We start from the raw sequence: 17,273 nt of genomic DNA on the forward strand, positions 1-17,273 counted from the left end.
TTATGCAAACAAGTAATTTCATTGCACCCTGGTGTATATGACAAGAAACTAAGCTGAACCTGATTCTGATAGCTATTGGGAAAAAACTGGACATAAAAAAGAGTAAAAGGATCCTTTCCTGTTTAAGTCCTATTCCATTCGTAACTTTGGCCATGATCCATGCTGCAACTCCTCTTCCACTCTAGTTTTCTTCCATGATTCTTTCTTCATGCACAGTTTGTTTCCCATCAACAGGCTGCCTCCAGAGTTGCATCATCTAATATAGCCACAATCTTCACACTTGCACTTATGAAACCCAACCCTACTTCAGCACCCATTGCCCTGACAGCTGCATCTTTAAATTATTAGGCTAGTTGCTAAATCTAGTGCTACATGTATTGAGAGGCTTCAATTTCACCCCTGCAATATCCATCTTTCTCTTTGGATTCTTTGAGATTGAACGAAGCAGTATGCAAACATTGGCATCATATTTGACCCTAGGATGAGTTTCCAACCACCTATTTTTCATATCTAAGTCTGCCCACTTTCATTCCCACGGCACTTTGTGACTCAAAGCTCATCTGCTACTAAAAGCTCCTTCCATCACTTCATTTCCTGTTGACCTTTTACAAAATTTTGGGAAATACTTTTCACTTCCTGCGGATGAGAAACAACCCAATATTCATTACTCATGTTCTAACTTGAAGGAATCTCCATTCACCCAGCACCCTTCTGTTTGTTCAATTACATTGGCTCTAGGTTAAGTAGATTAGAGGTTTTAAGAGCCTTGTCATTTCCAAATCTCCTCTCCATCTGTAAAGCTCCGAATCCCACCTCCTTCCAAGTAATACAATCTCTTCTGATCTCGTGTATTTGCTTTAAATCACAAATTTATCTTGTTCAACCTCAAAGACACTGAACATTGGATTCCCTACCCTGCTTTTCTTTGCTCAAAGTATTTTTCATCTGCATTGCATCTCCTCGTATGCTTTATTGTCAAATGTTATTTAACATGAATTATTTCTTCTTAGGCAGCCCATCATGAACGAGTATGATTTACCTCCACTCTGGCTCTGTGGGTTATGTGGTGACAAATAAGGCCAATGCGGAAACATTTTCCACAGATGAGTAGGAGGAAGGAGGAGGCAGATGAGTGTGTAATTTTTGAGATGCTGTGTTCCTTCTTCTATGAATGCAGCTTGTCCATATGCTCATTGGGCATGGATTCAAGGTGTTTAAGAAGGAACTGCAGGTGCTGGAAAATCGAAGGTACACAAAAATGCTGGAGAAACTCAGCGGGTGCAGCAGCATCTATGGAGCAAAGGAAATAGGCAACGTTTCAGGCTGAAACCCTTCTTCAGACTAGATTCAATGTGCCTAAAACCTTTCCAAAGGATTCCTCTTCACTTTAAGTGATTGTGGGCCAGAAATTCCCAGCAGTAATTGGGGAAGTTTCCTCATGGAGGCTTTGAACACATTTTCTCCACCATCTCCCCAGTAATCTCATTTCATGACAGAACACTGAATAGACTATGTAATCATCTCCTGGTGTAGTGCGGTGTCAAATGTTGTTTGATAGTACCCTTGTCACTGTGTTAAATGATTATAAAGGCTGTTGCTTTTGATATGTGGGTAGTTATTATCAAGAGCAGCTTGAAGTGAATAGAGATTCCAGCGTGGAACATAATAAAGAGAAAATCTGTCAATGAAGCTCAATAACTTATTAAAATCACCCCCCATTCTACCTTATGTTCCTTCGTGCCCTTGGCAAAGCCAAGTTGTAAAAATCACTTTTTTTTATTGCTATTCATTTTGATATCTGGTTAGTAACGATGTTATTCAACAGGAAAAAAACTTAATGTTGCAATTTATTTTAGTAGAAAATGCAGGTAAGTAGCATTACATCTGTGCAACACAAAACAATCATTGCCACTGTTGAAAAAGATTGCAAAATTATAATCTCATTTTGGGATTTATATTGTCAGTTTGAAACCACAGCAGTTTCAGAGGATGATCTAAACCCACAATTATATCAACACATAATCAGGATTCCCATATTTAAAACACTTAATATACACACCTGCTCCAAGAATTCTAAAGCAATGGAACAGGAGCAGGCCATTTGGTCCCTCTAACCTGTTTAAGCACACAATTACACGATGGCTGATTTACAATTCAACACTTTGAAATCCTTAACTATTGAAAACAATCTGAATGGCGAAAGCTCAAAATGTGATAACACAAACTTCTGGGCAATAGAATTCCAGATTTTAACTCCATTTTAAGTAAAATCTATTAAGTAGACTTTTCTTGACATCCCCACAAGGTCAAATGTCATTTCAAACAGGTAATTCATCAAATAAGTCCTCATAATTTTAATCCTTTTTGTCCCCATATCACCCAGAGTTGTGAATTTGTGGAATTCCCTGCCACAGAGGGGAGTGGAGGCCAAATCACTGGATGGATTTAAGAGAGGGTTAGATAGAGCTCTAGATAGAGCTCTAGAGGCTAGTGGAATCAAGGGATATGGGGAGAAGGCAGGCACGGGTTATTGATTGGGGACGATCAGCCATGATCACAATGAATGGCGGTGCTGGCTCAAAGGGCCGAATGGCACCTATTTTCTATGATATGGTATTAATTTTATTATTATTATTATTATTAAAGTAATGTGTGCTCTACTTCCTTCAAGGCTAACTTAAAGGTAAGCTTCACAATTCTTATTGGGGTCTGTCCAAAACTCCCTTCAATCTCAAAGATAAAGGGTTTCAGTAAACTTTTAATTTATTTTGAAAAATTAAAACCAAGTTTTCAAGGGACTGTTATTTTAAACAAGCAAGGTGTGCATACCTGGAGATTTGAAAACATAGGCAGCAGAGAACAGGTGAGTTAGTGTACAATCTAGGTGGACCCGAATCATCACCCATGTTTCCCGTTCCCCCCCACACACCCTCCCAATCCCTTCTCCCTAGATTTCCCCATGAATTTCTCACGGAAGCATTGCCACAACTCAATTGTGTTTTCTGACATAGTTTTACAAATAAAAGTATTACAATGAAGTAAATCTGATAAGAAAAGTAGTTTGGAAAAAACGAAATCACAAATTAAAAAATGAAAATTAAGTAAATATATTATGGACAGCTTTATTCTTATTTGCCTTTCAACAGCCTGATGATTCCAGATTCAAATGAATAGGCTCCTGGATCCTGCGGCAGAATTACCAAGACAGTAGTTCCATTATAAACAAGCTGTAGTTTTCTTCCCTCCGCTACTTTCAGTCTGAACAAGTGTCCCGATCCGAAACGTCGTCTGCCCATTCATTGGTTCCACAGATGTTACCTGACCCGTTGAGTTTTTCCCGCATTTTGAGTTTTGGTCAAGATTCCAACACCTGCAGTTCCTTTAGTCTCCAGGGTACGTTCCTGCTCTTCTTTTGGACTCCACGGTCGCGACGGTATTTGAAGGCTAGCAATTTCGCAAATAAACGACCCTACCTTTATTAAACTTGCACAGAAGACTGACGCCACGGTGAAGAACCTCCACCAGAATCCGCGTTTTGGTCTGTTGGTGTGAAATTGAGTTGATTGTTTTGAGCCACATGAGGGCATCCTGGTATCATTATTGAGCTACTGAATAAAATATACGCGCTCTTCCTTCCGCAATCGCTTGTCAAATGGATGACTTTTTGTATTGCTTTCTCCAACCAGATGAATTAAAAAAGACATCTAACAAGCTGACCCCAAAAGGGTGATATTTTATTAGTTTATTTCAAGACTATTTTGTAAATGTTTCAAAAAGATCACATTTGGTATCAAATACAACAAAGACGTCTACAGAAGTGGTAACTAACTACCAGTTGATAATTTAACGTTAGAAATAAATAAGATCCGGCCAAACCGACCGAGCAGAAGTCGCGCTCTTTCTCTGAAAGTATTGAAAATACCTGAAATACAAAACTGTTTCAATTACTTAAAATGAAAATACTCGGAAAAAGTTCGTTCCTTGAGTTGGTCGGCGGAAAACAGTCTGCGCTCAATATCTGAGAACACAGCATTGTTTATGATTGTTGATTCAGTGCTTTTATATTCCAATGGTTGTAGTCCAGGAGTCAACTGAGAAAATGAAATCAGATGGAAAAAAATCTCTGTTAAGTAGCCCTGAGATACACAGGTAAAGGGAAGTGCTCTGGTGGACAATTACCCCGCCTCCTGGGTTGGCAATAGCGAGAACGAATGGTCCATTTATGTTTAATTACTCTTTGATGAAAGAGACAGCAGATCAGCGCATGAGAAATTGGAAATCTGATCAATGAGCTGTTCAATTCCGTCCCACACAAGAGCCGGGACTATTCAGAAGCTGAACTCCCATCTCTCCCGAGTCCCAGCTTCTTGCTCCTCGGGGGATAATCGGGTGAAGAATTTTAAAGTCACTACTGATGAGATAAAATACTGAAAGCAGCAACCCCTCGTCTCGAATCTATTTGCACCGGCAGCCGTATGAAATATCATGGTTAATGCAGTCCACTAAATAATCAAGAAAGGCAGCTTTCCGGGACTCTTGGGTTTGAGATGCAACATAGATCGTGGCATCTAGTATTACCTCCGAGTGTGGAAACCCAATTCCGCCCAAGTTTAACTATCCTGCGTACGTCTCTGTTTTGACCAGCTGACAGCTTTTAATTTTAAACCCTCCCCAACCTCAAAATGTAAAGGACAACACGATTAAAATAGGATTGTGATTGCCTTGAATGGATTCACTCTCTCTTTCTCTCAACTCCTCCAAGTGACCTCCCTCTGTGTTCAATTGCAATGCATTAGCATCACCAAAGTACTGTGGTTTGATGACTGGTGGACACAGATCTGATTACATTTGCCATCTCTAGTCACGTGTCTGAAGGTTGGGTTACACCATCGGATCAGAGCGGTAAATGGAAACCTAAGCAGCTCTCATTTTGTAATCGCGGATTGAGAGGTTTTATGTTCTTAATTAGAGTCATGAAAATCGCCTCACTACTTTTAAATTCGACCACTCAGGTATATATTAAAGGGAATTAAAAGAAAGCGCCATTTACACGCCACCACTCTCTTTAACTCAGTGGTGTTATGTCCCCCCACCCCACATTCCTACACTTTAATTAAACCCTTTAATAGCATCCGTGCAAACTCGCTATTAATTCCCCAGGAGCTTCAAACTCAAAGTTCTGCTGGTGGGGTTGGTACTATATCCTGTATGATGTTTGTGCGCCTTGTACCCGAAGTTATGAGCCTCACACAACTGTATTTAAAAAAACAATACCCCCTGGCTCAACCCCCCCCCCCCCCCCGGCGTACACAATATTCCCGCAGTTATTATTACATAATTCCCGCTTTCAAATACAAGCTGGAACTGTCAGGGACGCTACAAGCCCGAAGATTAGGGGAGGAGGGGGGCTGATTACTCTCACTAAAACTGGAGGCTGTTGGTGAAGAATAACGGAAGCAGAAGGGCCACGGAAAAGTTGGAGAGAAAAATTGCAGTTTACAAAACTTCTGTTTTTATTACGGTTTGAGATTTGTTGTGAGTCTTCCCCATCCGACCGCTTTCAAAAACAGGCCAGGGGAAGATTTTATGTGTTTAAAAAAAACAGGCCACATAGTTCAACTCTTCCCCATTGATGAATTAATCATCAGAATTAATTATAGGATAAAGGTGAGCTCGGGTGGAGGTGGCGTTTTAATGAGACAAGTGATGAAACAGGTGCGGAGATATTTCAGTATGGGATTGCGTTCTCCAATCATGTTTTGCAGAGCTGTTGGGTAACACGCCGTTCCCTTAAAATCCAGCGGCGCAAATTAGCGTCGAAGGCTTGTTTAATCGTGTTGCAATTTTCTAAAGTGCCTGGGCGGTTAGAATGACACCTGTTTCACCCGCAGTTCTTTTTTAATAATGTGTCTTCACACACACATCCTCCTCATTTAAAACAGATGGTGATAGCTCAAGACAGCCGTATCCCATTTCCAGAATGGTTAGAAAGACGGCAGGTGGATGGAGAAAGATGATGTACCGCAAGTTTGGTAAGAGAGTTCTTTTTTTTTTGAGCTTCATGTAAAAAAAAATAAACCATTAGGGTTTACACCAAACCAAATGTCGAGAGGAAAACACTTTTAACAATAGACAGGGGATATGCAAGTGGATCCAGTGAAAGCAATACAAAGTAAATTATATTGTAACATAACCTAAGATGAGTATCAGGCGATAGATGAAGAATTGTGTGACATACTCGGTGTTTTGATGAGATTTTCTTGCCAGACCGAATTTGTTCTAATGTATCAGATCCGATCCAGTCCATCTGATTTCCCGAAAAGAATTGAGCACGGAATTCGCAGACATTCCGCATGACATGTTCTCCTCGGCTGTAAGAAACGGCGGTTGAAGAATCCAGCAGTATGGCAATAAAGCCCTCCTCCACCGCCCACCCTCTCTCCGACATTAACCCGAGGGACTCGAATCCAACCGATCACCATCACTTGCTGCATGTTGGAGAGTCTCTCACTTACCCCACTACAGAATACAACGTAATCCACAGCCACAAGGTAGGAAGGAGCGAGAGTAACTAATGCATTTCATAACCATTGCAGTATTTTAAATTAAACTTAACGTCACGCGATTAACAAATCGGCGCGGGGTTGGGCTACGCTTTGATGCCTTAAGAGTTTACTTAAAGATGATTATTTGTAGCTGTTTGTGTGTATGGATATTAGTTTACCGTGTCTGTTTTTCCCAGGAACAGGCTTCCTAACCCTCGGCGCCGAATCGATGGTTTGTTAACTGCAGTGATACAGGGTGTAGTTGGGACATCGCGTCATTGCTTTCCGCTGAAGCCACTTGAATTTTTTTTTCTTCCCCCCCCATCTCTTTCCATCTACAACCCCCCCCGCCCCCCCCTTCCTGCTCCCCACCCCCAACAACTCCTCTCTCGGCTACGCGAGTGTCTTTTCACTGGTAGAATCGAAACGATCGTGGACTGATGGAGGTGTACTGCAGAGAACGACTCATGCTCAGAATCATGCCGACACCACACGCTCCTTAAGCGGGAGAGAGATTCCCTGTAGTCCCGCTGGGTGGTTGGACGCTTGGTGGCGGCGGCTGTTATAGGGGGGAAAAATAATAATTTCCACACTTTCCAAATCTGCGCATGGATCCTGCTTCTTGCAACTCGTCCAACTTTCCATAGCTTTGTACTGGAGACAGAATAACGGAGATCGTGGGGTTATTGAAAATCTCCGTGTACATATATTGAAACATACAAACGAAGGAAGGCAGGGTATGCTGTTCACCAAGTCGTTGCCTTGTGTATTATGACTGCCGCCAGACTCTAATAGAGGTGCCTTTTCCAAAAAAACTTAGTTCGATTGCAACTCGAGACCGACTGGGAGGTTAACGATGGTCTGTTCAGGGAAAGCACTACACACCTTGTGGAGCTTACTGTGCTGGGCAGCGGTGGTGTGCGGAGAGAGTTTAGCCCAGGAACCTTTCGCGATTCATTCCATTAGGACAGACGGAGACCTCACCTTGGGTGGCCTTTTCCCAGTACACGCCAGAGGACCGAAGGGAACTCCCTGCGGGGACCTCAAGAAGGAGAAGGGAATCCATCGTTTAGAGGCGATGCTTTACGCCTTGGACCAGATTAACAGCGACCCTGATCTTCTGACCAACATCACTTTGGGGGCTCGCATCCTGGACACCTGTTCCAAGGACATCTACGCACTGGAGCAATCTCTTACTTTCGTTCAGACTCACATCCAAAAGGACACTTCGGATGTGAGATGCACGAACGGGGAGCCCCCGATCTTTGTCAAGCCGGAGCGAATAGTGGGAGTTATTGGAGCATCGTCTAGTTCCGTCTCCATCATGGTGGCCAAAATACTGAGACTGTTCAAGGTAGGTTGAAAGCGCTTTTCATGTTTTAGATGTATGACCGGCAAATTGTGTCGCACGGCGCTCTCTCCTCTCTGCGCTAGCCCGGGTTGCGGGGACTCCCAGAACCTATCAATAACATGCAATAGATTTACAAAAAAGATGGATAATATTGGCCCTTTCTGTTGGGAGCTAAATTTTGCCGCTTGATTATATCCCCTACCATTGGACACATGGACGATGAACACATGTTGTGGTTATCTGGTTACACTTGGTTCAATGCGTGTATTTCCTTCCTATATGCGTATCCCACGTGTCCATTGTAAATGTTCTTGTACAGTGCGATTACGATGAGTTGATTTTGAAAGTGCATGTACTTTGCCTTGCATTTTGAGGAAACAAATGTTTTATAGCTCTGCCTGTCAATTCACTCGTGAAAGCAACAAGGTGGATTTCCGATTGGCCTTTCCCGCCACGTTAATGGGAGGCTGCGAATGAGTCGCGGTTCAGCATCAATAGGCTAGCGATGAAATGGCCCGGGAGGGATAACACTGCATGATACAGATTATGCAGAGAGCGGCAGAGGTTCAGCTAACTTTGAGAGTGGAATAATGAAAAATTGTGGGAGTTTTTTAGACCATTGATATATAGTGGTCATACTGTAATGGCAATGACTTGCCTGAGGTAAAAGTAATTGGCTTTAAAAAGTACGCTCCTTGGGCTCCATTATCTGGATCCATGTTAAATGTCGCCTAGAGATGTCACTTTAGCAGCCTAGCGCTATCAGATGTGCATAATCTCGGGTCTGTAGAGATTGCAACGATACACCTGAGCTTCCACGGAGAGGATCAGTTAGTTGCTCTCTGCCGCTCTGGGTCTTGTAAACCACAACAACGCATCCCGCTAAAACACTTTCTACCCAAACTGAGCGCCACCTTCCCCCATCATGTTCCTGGATGGCATTTTATTGTTATAAAGTGTAACCAGCCACATCTTTAAAGAGGCGAGCAATTGCGTGTTTCGTTTTGTAGCCGCCATGGCGTAAATGATATGTTTATTTAATCATTGCTGCCGCGGAGCGTGTGAAGAATCGCCCAAATCCAAGGGCGTTCGAGCACAGGGGCTGTGCGGGCAAACACCCGTTCTCCTCCGTGGCTAACCGACTGATCGGACGGAATCTGATCATTTTGAGTATCTCGCAGGTGGATTTTGAACCCGGACTCCTTATTCACGTGTGCAGTGTAACTAAGCCGCCTTCGCCACAGCGTGAGACGGTGCTGAGGCGCAGTTCAGTTTAACAGCTACGGTAGTGATGTGTGATCGGGAAGACCGAAGCGGATCGCAACCTCGCTTAAACGCACGGGGGCGGGATTTTAGCACCGTCTGCGTCAAAATAAATGGCAATTCGCAACCCAATTCGTTTTTTTTGCTCCGAGTTATGGCGGAGAGATTGCATCTCCACGTATATTCCGATTTGCTACATTTCAATATGGAAAGCACCTGCAGGTCAATGTCTCAGCCCTCGGCTTCGGGTCCTCATGGCGTCAAATCCAATCAACGGCAGTGCAGATGGGCTAATCACCGCCCCCTCTCCCCGGGTTATGTGCATGCATATTAAATGTTGGATTACACTGTTATGGCTGTAAACTGCACGGATCTCCATCCCCTGTGTATTCGGATGCGCGCTGTAGCCACTCCATAGTCAATGCCGTGATGCTGACACTTGGTGGCATGGACATCGGCACCCAAGGGGTTAACCTTCCGTTGGCTTGAGGTGAAACGCTTGCTGTAAAGGTAGGCACTCCGTGCTACCAATGTGAATTGGTGTAGTGACGCCCAACGGCGAGATTAGCATTAACTTTCCATCCGTCTAAGCAGAGCGGTGCAAACTCAAAATCACCTATAAACTTCTCAGTGGAGGGATTATTGATGAGTGGTCGTGAATGAATCCACCTAAACAGTGTATATATGCTTCGAGCATATTGTTTCGCCTTTCTTTTGCCAACCCATATGCGCCTTATCACAACCCAGCCCTCTAACCAGTTATTTGTATAATTCTCTCAATGTTTCTCCGGTCATTTTATGAAGGAATGATCCAAAAAGGCTCTGCTAGGGGTTTAATTAACCAAGAGGGAGGAAACTGCGAGGGCAGGTGATCTCGTATAGCGATTGTCTCGAACGTGTCAAAGCGTTTACGATGTACATTATAACCAGAGCGTTCTCTCCTGTAACCACCCGTTTGTTTTTTCTGGCTGGCTTGCGAACTGAGAGCTTACTGCAAATTCTGTTCATTTTCTGCAAAAAATAAATTTTCTTTTATTCCGTCTCCTGCTATTCTAGTCAATGGGTTTGAGTGTGACAGTTTGATAGAATCGATCTCTTGCGCCTTTCGAGGGGCCGATATTTTTCATGCAGGTGTCTCGACTAATTGTAATGGGTTGAGTGGCCAGTCTTCTACGTGCACTAGGATAGGCAGTTCACTTCCAGTCATTTATGCTTTCTGAAGCTGCACTGAAGGTAAACATTGTTCTGCCAATTAAGTTGTGTTTGGATAGAGATGGAAATCAAAGAAAATGTTTACATTCGCTGATCTGCTGAGGACTTCGGATGAATGCTTTTATTCTGTAGCTTTGCGATGAGCTATTCTCTTCCATCCCCCCAAAAAAAACTAGCAACACTTGCCGACCAATAATTCGATTGACTGTCTTTAAGATGCATACCAATAAAAATGATGGCGTGATTAGGGCATCCTTATGAAATCAGATACATAGAAGTGGCAGAACAAAATGCATTGCCATTTTTTTTAAGCTAGGTGAAACTTGTAACCTGTTGCCAATTATGTTCCTGCAGTTTGGAGAAGATGCCACTGAATTTCTTGGGCAGGTGATTTGCTCTTTGCTCACCATCCAAGGCTCTGTTCCTAATTGTCAAACTGCCCTTTGACAAGAGTACCAGAGCTATCAGAGATGCATTGTTATTTGGTATGATTGATGAGGACATCATCGTGGATAAGTGTTTTGTTTAGATTTCATCCACTGCTTTCTGTTTGGTCAAGGTATTTAGTGATGGAATTAACATGATTGGATTAATAATTGGACCAGATTTAAGAGGCCGAATGGGTGCACTGCTCCACGTGGTCCTGTCTACTTCAGTGAGCATGTATTGCAACAACATTAAAGGGTTGTACAGTGTGGAAACAGGCCATTCGGCTCAACTTGTCCCATCTATACTAGTCTCGCTTTCCAGCATTTGGCCCATTTTCCTCTAAACCTGTCCTATCCATGTACCTGTCTAATTGCTTCTAAACATTCCATTAGTAATGTAATCTGATATATGCGTACAAGCTAACCTCAGCACCACTGTAACCTTCCTCTGGGGCTGTGATGGGGATGACAAAATGTCACCATGTGTGGAGATCTGTCTTCATTCGGCTCCATGCAAAAAACACTGGTCTGAGCTGTCCCCAGTCGGGCATGGTTTGCATCTGGAGGTCCTATGGTCAGCTCAACCTCCACTGATCTTTTGACTGAAGAATCTATCCCTAACTGAATATTACCAATGAGTACTTGGCAGCATCCAGGAATCTGTGCTACAGGGATGCCATTGAATGAAGTGCGCCCTTCTCTGTGAGATGGCAAGGTAGACAATTGTCATGCCCCACATACTAATTAACCATGTAAAGGTTCAAAAGGAGAGACCAATTAGTGTATTTCCTAAAACAAGTATCTTTTAAAAATAAATAATAAATAAATAAATAAATAAAATAAAATAACAACTTATGTATAGGAGTGTTAAAAATTGAGAGTTAGTATGAAGCAACCCCAGTTGTAGTGGTGGTTTGGTTTAGTTTGCCTACTGTCTAAATGGAGTATATTTATAGTATAGGAAACGGGTGAATTCCATTTTGATGCCAATGTCCTGGAATCCTGAATCCTGTGAGTCTATGCCTACCATCGTACTTGGTTCAATTTACACTAAACCTACACTAATTTTAAATCCTTACTCCCTGCTCATACCCAGTCAGAAGTGGCAAGGGGAAAATGTTTGTAGGAAATGGTTTATGATGCCTTGTGAAATTGTCAACGATTTCTTGGTTAAGCAGCTACTGCAAGAAACACATGGCCTGTGCTTCCAGTCATATATTCTGAAAAGATGAGCTAATCAAGTAAAGTTCCCAACCTGGTTTGAACATCAATATGTGTGTAAATAGTAGCTTGATGTCAGCAACTCCATGCTGAATATAATCAGCATGTAGGGAGGCCACATCTTCAGCTTTACATTAATTCCATTACCTCAATCCATGGTACAGCCACCACTCTTCCATCTCACACTCTCATCTGGCCAAGTGTCTCCACACAATACCCCGCATCACCTCATCGAGTTCTTTCTCTTCCAGGCCCTTCTATAACTTGGCTGAATTTGCAATTGTTCTGTGTTGAGATGGTGATATGTTGGAGACTGAACATTGTAAAGAATCAGCAGCGCCAAACTCGGTGTGATTGTAGGTTAAACCGTGGGCCCATTTGGGGCTGGATATGCAAGTGATTCATACTCTTTGGCACACATGTTAACACTTCCAACTGCTGTCAACCTGATACAAATCTTTAATTGTAGCCCAAGGCTGTATGTTTAAGTATTGGTATCCATCTATAATGTTCAATCGTGAAGATTGTCCAGTTTGCTGGGCATTCTGCACAGTTCTGGAATTCATGGCATTTGTATTTCATCTTTTTGTCTTCTCTAAGTCCCCTCTCTAATGTATGAAACAGATAACTTTAACAACAAATTGTCTCCATTGCAGCCCAAGCCCAGCTGTATTGTGGTTATTCATCTTGGCTCTATCCTTTTTCTCCATGCTCTCTGAAACTTTAAACTTTTATTTCCCTGCTCTGAAGAGACCTGAAACATTAATTCAGTTCATTTTTCCACAGATGCTGCCTGATCTTTTGAGTGCTACCTGCCATTTACTGTTTATGTATTTAAAGATGGGTCAGTTTTAGCAAATGAGATGGCAGTGTGGAAAATAGAGAAGAACCTTGTCTTGTAAGTCTCAAAGTACAAAGTGAACTGTAGTAACAATTTTTCCTTTTGTTGAACACAAATAATTGTGAGCATAGTTCACTGCCATTTATTAAATATCTTGAGGGTTGTTGGCACCTGAATAATGCACGAGGAGACCATGATGAAAATAATATTTAATTCTACTTTCTTAGCCTGAATAAATGTCTTTTGCAAATCTTATTCTGGTGATTTAGACTTGATTGTGCAGTGTCACTGCTGCCCAAGGGAGGTCTGAATCATTTTAAATGCAATAATTCTCCTTGCATATGAAATGCGCTGCAGTCACCTGACATTTATTGTTGGTCTTTATTGATTATAGTCAGCATTCTGAATTCTCTGCGAGACGGTGATTTAATGAGCATTAGTCAGTTCATTCAGAAAAATGGGCAAATGCCAAAGCTAGACATTGGATTATTACTTCTGCTGTTGATGTAGGCATGTTAAGTCCAATCTTTCTCTGTGCTGCTGCCCTGAAAGGCTGGGCCACTCTTCATTGTGGGATTTAAGCCATTCTCTATGCACTCTTTGAATGTGCAGTGTTAAATTCAAAGGGTTAAGTTGCACAAATGTTGGTCACGTGGCTTTGGATGCCATTAGCATGCTTTGTTAAGTATTTCAATGAGCTAATGACACATTGTGGATAGCGATCAATGCTACCCACTCTTCATTGCTCATTATATTGACAACCACTCGAGGTAGAGATTCAAATCCATCTTGTAGGACTTAATTGAAGTGTCGAGTATCCTGTTGGCCAAATGGATAGATAAAAGATTATTTGGAGCTAAATTTTACTTCACCCCCCCAACCGCTACCATGTTCAACCTATCCATCTTTGTTTTTTCACTGCAATATAATCAATGTTATGTGACACTCCCAACCAAGTTAAACCATACTATTTTAGCCCAATTAAAAAGCCATGTTTTAAAAAATAGACCGGAATCCTTTGTAATTTGTTATTCAATAAATATGGCTAAATATGAGAAAAAATATACCAATTAGTTCACTGTTGGCCATTGTGGCAAGAAGGATGGTAGATTCAGTAAAATATTAAATCATGCTGTTATGTGTTGTAAGCTTTGTGGCTGCTAGGGTTGTGCTTGATCTTGGCGCTATAGAAATGTCTCATTCCATTCATGTCGAAAGTTGATCATCGTTTTGTCTCCCGGAGCATTGCTTGTTTACAGAAAGACCAGAATCAAATTTCCTAGTACTGGATAACGTAGGAAAAAATGGTGCAACCAGCAACAATGCAGGTTCCGAATTAATGGGGATTAAATTAAATGGCCCATTGCCCTAAAAGAGTTTACTTGAGTCTAGCAAGTAGGTGTGAAGTTCAGAACAAGGCAGGCAGGGAAATCTGAGGTGAATACTGGGCATAGATTAATATGCATGAGAGATCTTCACCGCATCCATTTAAATTGTAGAACGGGTAGCAAAAGAACAAATCTAGATTTTGATTTGAGCAGGGCCTCTTGATGTGTCTGAGAGGATGCAAAAGAAAGGAACAGTGAAATAAATTGGGCAAAGGGAAGACTCAGTTCTGAATGAAACATCATAAAATTCAAACATTGACTTCGTTTCTCTCTCCACTGTTGTTGCCTGACCTGTTGAAAATTTCCTAAATGTTCAACTTTTTATTTAGATTTCCAGCAAATGAAGTATTTCATCTTTCGGAACAGGTGAATCAACCCTTACTTCAATTAACTAATTTTTTTAAAGATGTGGGAAGATAACATTTATCTTCATTTTTTTTTCCACTATAGGGTAAATAACTTCTTCCCAGATTCCAGACGGCACACCCGCTTAGATAAGTATATCTAGGGGATGGAGATCAAAATTGCACTCCAGGCATGTTCACACCAAAACGGTGAATAAACACTATAAAAACTCTTACACATGTATGCTAATTATTTTATATTAAAGGCTGCTTTAATAGCTTTCTTAATTGTGACTAATAGATACGGCAGGGAATTAAAGCATTTCCTGATTAAAATGTAAAACTAATTACGTTAGGAAATGCATTAGACGCTCAAATGGATGGGGTACATGGGAGATAATAAAAGTTAAGGTGAGAGGGAATGATTGAGGTAATTGGAATGATAAGAGATCTGTAAGATTTAAATAGCAGAACAGATTAGTTTGGCTGAATGGACATTTATGCAAGTTTTCACTGCACTAGTGTTAATTTTTTTTGCCCTTCAGAATTTTAGAGATGGATAAATATTACGCATCCACAGTGTTTTATGGTCTGGGATGAACAGAAAGTTATTCCTCTAACAATTCCAAACTTTCTTTTTGAATAATTGTTAGCCTGGAGATCAGTAATGGGCCTGCCCCACTTAGGCGATTTTTCAGTGGACTTCCAAGCAAGTTGCTGGCAGTCGCCTGAAAAATCCGCAACTGGAACGGTGACTGTCAGAGTAGAGCACAGACACACCTTCCTTCACCAGGCGGGGGACAGGGCAAACGGAGGGAGCGCTGTCTAAAAAATTCACACTGTGCAAAGCCAAGGTGAAAAAGACACACACCACAATGAACAGGAAGGTTGGCGCTGTAAAAAGATGGCTAAAGCTCAGTGTACGGTAAGTCCTTTAAAAGAGGGGGAGCGAGGGGGGAGAAGGAGTGGAGACAACTTTTAAGAAGCCAGAGATGCACGGCTGTGAAGCTCGGCGGACATTTATCATTACCGGTCGGTTATCCTTGGTTCTGAAAATTACAGCTTACATTCCCCCCCCCCCCCCCCCCCCCCCCCAATGAGCCAATGAAATTCACTGGTCAGCTCCGGCCACAACCCATGAGACCCTTCAACCTCGTGGCGACCCACCTACGGCTCGAGAATTCTCGCTACTCTCCATGGCGGCTTCATTCTAGTCGCCGTTAATTTTTCAACATGTTAAAAAATTCACGGCGCCCATAATGAGGCCGCGACTAATTCCCAGAATGCGGGAACTCCTCACGGCCATGAAAGCGACTCCCCGGCAAACACCTGCAAACATGTGGCGACTGCATAGTCTCCTGCAGTCACCTAAAAAGTCACCTAAGTGGGACAGGCCCATTCAGCTGCCTTAGATGTCTGAGTGTAGGAAGGAACTGCAAATGCTGGATTAAACTGAAGATGGTCACCAAATGCTGGAGTAACTCTGCAGCATCTCTGGATAGAAGGAATGGGTCTCAACCACTTGTGTATGGCATGCACAGCCTAAAGTTGTAAGACCACTTGTTCTATTTGATCTTATTTGATTTTGCACGTTGGGTTGATTGCATTAGTTGAAACGGGGCGGACCACGTGAAGGTTGCAATCTCCCACCCCAGGTCTCAACCACTAAGTTCTGAGTTATTCCAGCAATTTGTGTCTATCTTAGCCTTCTGAGTGAAATGAAACTGAAGCCAAAGCTGAACTTTATCCATAGACTACGTTGCACTGTTGCCTCGTGGTCTTGGCACTGTGTGAATGAGCTTTCCAACAGTGTCTCGACATAAGCAAGTCCTGGCATTCTTTTATGGCAACATAAATTATTTCCTCTGTGCCTCCTCATGGAATTTTAGATTGGCTATTAAAGCTGAAATTGCAAATACAATTTGTGTAAGAGTTGGCAGTTTAAATATTTGGAAGAAGAAAATGCTGAACGATATAACTAAAGATATATGATTTCACACTGGGATACATCTGCTTTTACCAATTTTCACCAGAGGAGGGGAACACTCAAAAGCATTCTTGATTTGTATGAATGTAATATGCCATCTGTGTAACTGATTTGATGGTTGAAATGAGTTTTTGCTCAGTGTAACTTGTGGTTCTGAATAGCAACAAGCCTCTGTGAAATGTGGAAGGTATTTCCACATCCAATTTTAAAATGTGGACAGCACAGTGGTGTAGTGGTAGAGTTGCTGCCTTACAGCACCAGAGACCCGGGTTCGATCCAGACTATATATAGGTGCTGTCTGTATGGAATTTGTACATTCTTCCTGTGACCATGTGGGTTTCCTCCCATACTGCAAAGACATACAGGTTTGTAGGTTATTTGGCTTCTGTAAATTGTCCCTATTGTGTGGGTTAGTGCTAGCATTTGGGGTGATCGCCGGTTGGCATGGACTGAAGGGCCTGTTTCCATGCTGTATCTCTCACCTAACAAAATACCACTCGTGTCTGGCAGAATGGTTTTAAAGCCATGGCAAACCTCTGAATTTGGGCCATGACCTGTTAGAGTTTGATGGTTTTTTCCATGTCACTTAGTCCGATGCTCCTGGTGGCATCACTTTCCCAGTACTCTCGAGAAAGAAAAAAAAGTCTACTTGCATGTCCCTAACCTCTTTCCAGTGATTTGTTGCGTGTGTGT

The 17,273-nt window shown here is 42.2% G+C and overlaps 1 protein-coding gene across 1 annotated transcript in view; it reads left to right on the forward strand.

The window, feature by feature from the left end:
- Positions 1-6,440: 6,440 nt before the first annotated feature.
- Positions 6,441-17,273, forward strand: part of grm7 (glutamate metabotropic receptor 7) — a 532,223-nt gene continuing 521,390 nt past the window's right edge. The window contains exons 1-2 of the mRNA XM_033036752.1: positions 6,441-6,551; positions 6,743-7,899. Coding sequence (XP_032892643.1) covers positions 7,402-7,899 — 498 coding nt within the window. The 5' untranslated portion in view covers positions 6,441-6,551; positions 6,743-7,401. The remainder of the gene's footprint in view (positions 6,552-6,742; positions 7,900-17,273) is intronic.

This window comes from Amblyraja radiata, chromosome 18, assembly GCF_010909765.2.
Source record: "Amblyraja radiata isolate CabotCenter1 chromosome 18, sAmbRad1.1.pri, whole genome shotgun sequence".
Lineage (NCBI taxonomy): Eukaryota > Metazoa > Chordata > Chondrichthyes > Rajiformes > Rajidae > Amblyraja > Amblyraja radiata.